Below are 8,818 nucleotides of genomic sequence, written 5' to 3'. Positions count from 1 at the left end.
TTGCCCAGTCATGAAGCCGAGATGCAGAATGACATTAAGGAACCCCCTCACTCCACAGATCTTAAGACTATGGATGAGTCGACGCTAATCTTTAAATATTTAAGAGAAAATTTTTTCCTGAAATTGTGCAGATCTGGTTGAAGTTATTGCAGCCAGAAAAAGTTCAACTCGTTATTAAATCCAAGACTTCACAGGATTCGTTCACAACCATGACATCTGTCTATCTATATGTTCAACAAATACATAAAATATTGTAATTGTGTGGTATATGAATAACTGTTTTATTTCCCTGCGATTTAGATGTAGATCAGTCACGTATTAGAGTCACTAAATTCATAAAACAAAAAAAATTCCAAAGGGTTTCAATACATTTTTGTTTAAGGTGTTGCGCTACATATGAAAAAAACTGTAGGCTTCAGATGTTCCCCATTGTTGCTATTTCATAATTGAAATAACAAAGCAGTGGTGATGGGTTCCTATAGTGGCAGAAAGGTTGCAGATGCTTCACCACTAATATGAACAATCGGTTACTGAAAGACAAAATCCAAACAAAACAACAATATTCCCATTGATTTATTTCCAAAAACGCACAAACATAGAAAAGGAGTATTCACGTAAGGCCGTTCGTACATCTGTTTGCTGTGTTCTCGTCGCTTGAAGAGCATCACGGACTAAAAAAAACATTAGAGCCTGTGTTTTTCAGTAAAAGTAGTCACTCCTGCATTAGAGAACACATTTATTTTCTGTTTGCACCACCACTGATGGCGGCATTGAAACATGGCAACTCACGTCCAAGTATCTCCTGGTTGAAGCTAAAAAAAGAGAAACACAAACAGCTGTGATAATATGTATTAAAAAGAAAAAGCAACCGTGAGAAAACTCCCTCGGTGAAGAAACAAAACATGAAGCGGGAGTTAAACTCCTCTGATCTCGGTGTCTCCGAGGAGCAAAGCTGAAATTTCTTCACATGCTATTTTTATTTTATTTTTTTTATGAATCCACCAATGGTCTCCTCTAATACACATCTTTAACTCAATCATTAATATAAGCTACATTATCATTCCCACATAAGGACAATAAACCATTTGGCAACAGGCATGAACTGCTCGAGAAGGCAGACGCAACTTTTAACATCCTCCTCAATCACACGAGGCAAATGGCAGGTTCACTTTCAGCCAATTCGTTTTGGTATTGAAAGTAAATCTGCTTTCTGCAAACACTCTACAGAGGACGTTGTAAAACCCCAACAGCAGAAATTTAAATAGAAAATAAATACATAAATCACTGGTGTTTTTAAAATCAAATTCAACAATTAGAAGAAAAAAAAAAAAAAAAAAGGGGGGGGGATAAAACACTTCAAGAATTAAGATCAAAAATGTAATCATGCAAAGCACCTCATCAATAGATCAATCAGTCATGACACTTTGACCGCTGACGTGTTTTTCCTTCGATATCACTCGAGACATCAGTGAAACAAGGGCTCTTTTGGGAAGTTACCGGCCTGTCAGAAGTGGTCCAAGGACAAAACAGCGATGAACTCCCAACAGATTCATGCGTGAAAATAGCTGCTTCGTGCCCAAAGTGAGCGAAGGCTGTCGTGTGGACCGCCGCCCAACAGGGCAGAAAGGTGTTTGTTGCGTGAGGAGCAGATTAGTCAGGATGCTCATGTCATGACTGATTGGCGTAGAGTCTTCATCAATTCCTTCTTCGCTGACAAAAGGGACAAAAATATGCATTATCTTACAAAGAAGCAGCCCAATGTTAGTAAGACTATTAGCCGTTTTTATTTTCTTCTTGAGTTTGGGCAAGAATAAAAGGAAAAGGATAGTTAAAATACGAATGATTTTTTTTCTTCTTCTGTCGAATACTAAATGTAAACACTGAGTGCGAGCACATATTCTCAGGGTGATGTGGTTTATTCCTGCGATTACGGAGGAAGCAGAGCCCCTGTGAAGAGTACCAGCTGACGCTCGATGACGCTCTTGTTCAGTACCAGAGGGAACGGAGCCCTTGCAGGACGCAGCGGCGTGAGGTGAGGAAAAGCAAAGTGGGATTAATAAAAGTGGCGATAAGAGGCATGGTGGGTTGTAATCCCTAACTGGGACAGCAGGATGGAAGGATGGATGGATGGATGAATGGCACAGACTTCCTGTTTCCTCCTCTTGCAACTAACAAACCCCCCGGGGTGACCGTTGACCTCCTACGAGTTAATCCACTATTCCATATCTGGGACTGTGCTTTTAAAGGAGGCCTCCACTCACTGGAGCACTTTATCCACGCTAAAGTGGTGCAGGAAGTGGATTTACTCATAAAGAAACAGGCTTTCATTCCAGCAGGAAGACTTTAAAAAAAAAGAAAATCTGATCTGAGTGACTGAATACTCTGAAGTGTCACCTTCCCACCATGTGTCAATGATTTCTGACCCGAAAATGTTGAATCAAATTGATGAAAGAATATTTTCAAGAGAAATACGCCTCAGTAGTGCGCTTGTAAGATCCGCCGCCTTCAGACTGAAAACATTAAAAGTGTCAATGAAATTCAGGAGCAGATAAACACCGACTGAGATTTTTACGTGCAGCCCTCTGCTGGGAGCTCAGTCATCGTACACCACATCAACAAAATCTATTTTAGACTCAAACAGGCTTCAAATTTTCTGTTTTCTTTTCCTATTGTTTGACGTGCTGTGAAAGCACAGCAATCTCACAAGGTTCAAAATCTTTTCTTTTTTTCCCCCTTCTTCTTCGAGTCCCTGTGCCATTCATTACATGAACGGCCCAGTGCAGTGAACGCCCCTCTTTCTGTCAGTGGCGGTGTGATTGTGATCTGCCCCTCTGGTTCTTCTTTTAGACCGTCTTCCTCGCTGTGAGGACCCTCACAATGCTGCCCACCCCTCCGACCGCCAGAGCCTGAGAACACAGAAAGTGACCCGAAGCAACAGTTGGGTTATTTTTCACAGCACAAAATAAAACCAAAGTCTCAGTTAAAACCGGGTCCTGCGTCCGCAGTGGTGCAACATAAAATACTACCAATACCCCAAAACTGAGAGTCCTTCAAGAGAGGGGACTGGCGTGTACTTTACAGCCCCACAAATTCCAAAATAAACGGCACCGAGGAAATGTACCTATTTCAAAAACTCATCCTGAACATGGGATCCACTTTTCTTTTTTTTTTTTTTTAAGTGTCGCCACTGAGTTTCAACTCAAAGTACAAACAAATATATATATATATATATATATATATATACTGAGGCTTTTTCTAAGATTTACTTGCAGCCTTGACTTTCACAGGATATTTTAAACTGTAAGAACTTTTCTTTTTATTAATCTCTTTCTACAACGTCTCATGTCTGACCTTTCCTCTGCGAATAGTAAAACAACTACGACCAGCACTATTTTCTGAACTGTTGACAAAGAATGTTAATTAACATTTTACATGCACTGAACAGATGAAACGGGCTGATTTGTAGTTCCTACAGGACCTGGAGTTGTAGTACAAAGAGATCCAGGGATGTTTACGTGTCACGCCCGCTACATGCTGTGCAATTTCGACACTGAACAGTGTCAAAAATCTGGGGGTGATGGTGACTGCTGCTGCGACCTACGTCAACGAACTGACCAATAGAAAAGCAGAACAAAACGACGCACTGATCAGAGCGACACTGGCGCCGATCCCAAATCGATACTTTGTGGCTCCAATGGCAAAACGCATCAAAAACAGGATGTGGGATGTAAACTGATGCGATGTGGGTATTTCTCTCCAAACACATAAATGCCGAAAGGTCGAGGGCTCCGTTCATGTTTTCACGAGATTGTTTTTCGTGAATGGACGGCGCACGCCTATCACGTGTCGTTCTTGTGCGGTCACACTCGCTAACGTACACCGATGGCTGCGATTCAGCGTGTTTTCATCGCACAGTCTGCACACAGCAAACGCCATCTTGATCTCCAAATGTATTAAGATTCCTGTCCTACTGTGTGGCTCGACGTCAACTTATAAGATCGTTAACAATTGCACAGTTCGTAGTGGCCATTGAACACAAAATATATGTCACGACTATTTGGATTTCAGCAACGAAATACGAAACAAGTTTCATTATGATGCGTCTGTAAACACTTTTGCATCTTTTACAAAAAAAAAAAAAAAAACTACCGACACTATGTTGTGATATGGTTTTATTACCTTTTCGTGCCACTGCAGCAGAACCGCGCTGCTGTTTTCCGACGGCCGTTCGAAGCCTTTGTAGATGTACTTCATTAGCAGGTCAACGCCATTCTTGTCGAGCGACTGAACCCCTTTCTCGATGTCACTGCTCTTGAAGGCGCTGAGCACCTTCAGCACCAGTCCTTCTGCGCGATCCTGAAATCACAGGAGACGAAAACCAATGTCACTGCACAGGAAATGTACTATTATTATAATAAAGGTCATTGTCCCGAACGTACGACTTTAGCTGCACATCATGCACAGTGACGTGGCAAACACACGAGGTTTAAAAATGAATCAAAACAAACAGTGAAATCAAAGCCCACCTTGACGTTCTGGTTCTTTGTGTTGATTGGTGGATTCTTCAGGACTGCATGTAAAGCCTCGGGAAGGTTTCCTGTGCAGGAAAGGTTAAGGTCGCACCGCAGTAAAACACAACAGCCTCAGACAGGAGTCGAGTGGGGAAACGTTAGTTTCTTCAAAATAGTCATAACAGTTCTATGTCAGTCAGATTGGAGTATATCTGAAGGTTCCTTGCAACTTTTTCTGCTGCTGTATCCTGATACGGTTGTTTAAGTACAACAATGTGACGAACCACTGTGGATATGTGGGTACTGAATGGATGATAGCAACTATCTGATATCAACTGTCGACTATTTAATGACCTGGGATGTATTCAAGCGGCTCGGAGACTGTAGGATCATTTCTGAAGCTGCAGATTTCGGCTCTTTAAAAGGACATCAAAAACATTTTACTCCAGAATCTCGGCTGACCAGTTTAAAACAATTCACATTTCACTCTGTACTTGTGGATGCGTGCTTTGTCCTGCTGAAAGACCCAAGAACTCCACTTCAAACCTCGCCGCCCGGCACTGGGTTCCACTTTAATCACAGACATGGTCTTCTTCAGAGTTCATCAATCATGTTGAACATTCAATACCTTCATTGCCTATAAAATCAATGCTTCTCATTCACCATCGAACATTGATCAAGAAGAAATATGGTTTATGGTTTTGAGCAGTATGGCTCCGTTGGTAAAGTGGCTGTCTCTGAATCGGAAAGGTTACTCAACGAGTGGAAAAGCACCATATAAGTGAAATCCACTTACAATGAAGCAAGTCTCATGGTTGCAAAAGCACCCATAAACAACAAAGTGCTGAAACAGAAAAGACATGCTCTGTCAACATTGCAAATGGATGGTTTTTTTAACAGCTGCAATATATTGGAAACTGAAACCCCAAAAGACTGTATTCAAGCCTTGGAGACTCTTTTACAGTCTGACTACAATGAAATCTATAAATTGACTCAACTTTTGATTTCACTGCAGAAAAAAAGTACTATAGGGGCATTTAATGAATATCGTGGAAGTATACACTTAATATTCAGTGGCTCATTTGCTTTTAATTTGTCGAGATTTTTATCAAGCATCCACTTGGAATCACCAGTGCAGTGAATGTGTGGAGTCTTTAGGGGCCTGCAGACTGAACATAAGACACAACACCTCCAGTCCATCTGCAGAAACCATTAACCCAGAGCTCTGCGCAGCATTACGGACAGAATGGCTGGTCTCCGTGAGCAACATAGAGCCTCACGAGGGTCTCAAAGTGTCTCTGTTTTGCAGGATCGTGAGATGAATGTCAACACGGACTAGCCTGCTAGCAAGACGCCCATTCATACTGACCGCAGCTCACAGAGGCGAAGAAGAAAAGACGAATCTCGGCGGCGGAGGCGCCTCGGTACAAGTAGACCGAGCCCACTGGGGAGGTTCAGGACCACAAAAAGGATATTGTCTGATGAGGGAGTCCACCTCCGCCTCGTCGGGACCAAGCTGGTTTTCTCCTCCGTCTTCTTCGTCCACGAATTTGTTCTCGTCGTACTCGTCCACGTCCACTCGTCTGAAGCGGGCAGACACGGTGCTCTTCGACATTTCGGCGGTGGCGCTTTCTTGTCTTGCTCTCAACCCAGATCAGTCCACAAATCAAGCTCAGGCCCGGCTTTTTTTTTTTTTTTTTCTCTTAGATTAATGACGCTCCTCTCTCACACACACACTCTGGGCTGTCAGGCGGACGGCTTCCTCCCGTTATTTGCTCGATTGCCGACTCGGCTTCCGCTCGCTCGGTACCGCCATCCACCGGACACAATCTGTAAGTGCAGGTCAAAAAGGTTTTTTTTAAAGATTCACCGCTAGAGGGCGGTCAAACATAACGAACTGCACACCGCCAGAGTTCATTATAATCAATTTTGTTTCAGAGAAAACGAAACGAAAGTGTATTTTTCACAATTTCTTCTTCTTCTTCTTCTTCTTCTTCTTCTTCTTCTTCTTCTTCTTCTTCTTCTTCTTCTTCTTCTTCTTCTTCTTCTTCTTCTTCTTCTTCTTCTTCTTCTTCTTCTTCTTCTTCTACTTCTTCTTCTTCTTCAAAAATCCAATTTAAAAATAAAATATGTTATGCACTGTTGCTAATTGTGGGTACAAATGTAGACATCAGCACAAGTTGTTGTTCCTATATCTGTGGTTACATATGTAGTCTTCTTGTGTCATAATAACATTGAAAAACGGTTGTCATGCCTTCTCAGTGTGTTCGAGATGAAGAAACAACAGTAAGCTATTAAATTTATACTCATCCTGCTCCATGACAGACACTGTCATAAAATGTGGGATGGTTTGATGAATGATAGGTGTGGGCTTGTGAATAATTGAGTAGGATATGATCTGATTGTTGCTCAGCTCTCATAATATTTGCAAATGGATTTAGGTGGGGCATTGTCAATACAACACCAACTGCACTCATCTGTATTCATATTTGCAAGAACCTGAGTGCATTTTCTTCATTTTGATGTGTTGCAAAGTTTCCAGCAAATTGTTTATTCAGTTTTTTTTATCTTAGCAGAACACTCTTTCAATCCCTTTCTATATTCAAACTCCAAATTATACGCAATCAAAACGTTTTGAAACTTAAAGAAAATACATTAATTCTATTATTCTTGTTGTGGTAGAGAATGTGGTGAATAGAATCAATCTTTTTTTCTTTAAAGATATTTTGTTTTGTATGAGGAGACACACTACCTAAATACTGTGGTGACAAGCAAATAACTGTAACTGCTGCAGTCGAAATCATTATTTCTGTAATGCATGTCCAGCAGTGATTTGACAGACCACCATGTCTGCTTGTAGGGTCAGGTTTCCTGTTTCACATAAAAGTGCATTTTTCTTCTTTATACAGGAGGAAAGACAGACTTTCTATTGGCCAAATATCCACATGTTTTCTTTTTTTCAATAAACACAAGTTGATAAAACTGTTTGCCAAACTTACAACATGAATTGATGAACATTTCGGTGTATTACAGCTTTTCCTGCTCCAACATGTATGATCTCATGTGAAAGTTTGGCTGGGAGTCCTGTAATGTTGTCATGGTGATAACTCACTATTGTGAGTCGTGAGCAATAAAAACTATCTCAAAACATACGTAGGCCCTTTCTGGGAAGTCAGTGCGACACACCTGTTTCATTGATGGTTTTCTTGCCAGAAATACAACTTTAATTTCCTTCTCTTTTCCGTCTAGACTGTAGCCCCCTGCCTCGGGAAAAGGAAGGTAAACATTGGCTAGTGAGATTTTACACATTTCCTGCAACATGCATCAGAATATCAAAACATTGCTCACCAGTATGGACGTGTCCACATGAAACAATGAACAAGAAAAGCAAGACGATGTGATTATGAAACAGAAGAGCCTCCTTCAAATGCCTGTGGGCTCCCTGAACTTTTCTCTTATGGAGAAGGAAACCATAGAGTGGTGAGACCGCTGTGAAAGAACGAATAATACTCCCCCAGGTTGATATCTAACTTTCTATACTATAACATCATATAGACCAAAAGCACTTGTGCCTGAAATATACACAAATATTGGCATTTTTAAAACACACACACACACACACACACACACACACACACACACACACACACACACACACACACACACACACACACACACACACACACACACACACACACACACACACACACTCACACACACACACACACACACACAACAATACAGCCTTGCGTGCATTGGTCATGAGTAGTGTCCTGATTGCAGGCTTTGTGTAGTGCCCCAACATGTCTGCTATGTGAATGACTCAGCACAACAAAAGGTGAGGATACAGGCACATACATGACCTTCACGTGAGTGTGTAAATTAACAGGCACTGGAAAATTTCAAGAGGGGCAGCAGTCCCTCCTCTTGAAATGTTCCGGTGCTTGTTAATTTGCCCCTCCTTCTGCAATGAGAACCGCCCCCCCCCCCCTCCCCCCCTCCCCCCCCCCCCCCCCCCCCCCCCCCCCTCCCCTGCATGAAACAAAAGGACTGTGAACATTTTAAAACACTAAAGTGGAAAATTTTTGCGAATTTAGAGATTTTGGTTGAACTATATTTTGGGCCACGGTGCGTTGCCCTGGGAGCTGCCGGGGGGTCGAGGGTCTTACTCAGGGAGCCACAGTGGTGACATGGCCGACTATCATTCCGTCTCCTTTTAGTAACTTCATGACCTTCATGTGAGTGTGTCAATTACAGTAACAAGCTCTGGAAAAATGGAGACCGCTGCCCTTTCTGTTGCACACACA

General features: G+C 42.0%; 1 protein-coding gene across 1 annotated transcript; it reads right to left on the bottom strand.

Annotated features, from left to right (window-relative positions):
* Positions 1–563: 563 nt before the first annotated feature.
* arpc5b (actin related protein 2/3 complex, subunit 5B) lies at positions 564–6,188 on the bottom strand. The gene is made up of 4 exons (XM_080472775.1): positions 5,987–6,188; positions 4,527–4,599; positions 4,180–4,356; positions 564–2,906 (listed from the first exon to the last, which is right to left on the bottom strand). The coding sequence occupies exons 1-4, from the start codon at positions 6,124–6,126 to the stop codon at positions 2,844–2,846; spliced, it is 453 nt and encodes a 150-aa protein (XP_080328901.1). The 5' UTR covers positions 6,127–6,188; the 3' UTR covers positions 564–2,843.
* Positions 6,189–8,818: the final 2,630 nt, after the last annotated feature.

The sequence above is a fragment of the Lipophrys pholis genome (assembly GCF_963383615.2).
Source record: "Lipophrys pholis genome assembly, chromosome: 10".
NCBI classification, from domain to species: Eukaryota; Metazoa; Chordata; class Actinopteri; order Blenniiformes; family Blenniidae; genus Lipophrys; species Lipophrys pholis.
The sequence above is the reverse complement of the archived record's forward strand: the minus strand, read 5'-3'. Positions and strand labels throughout refer to the sequence as shown.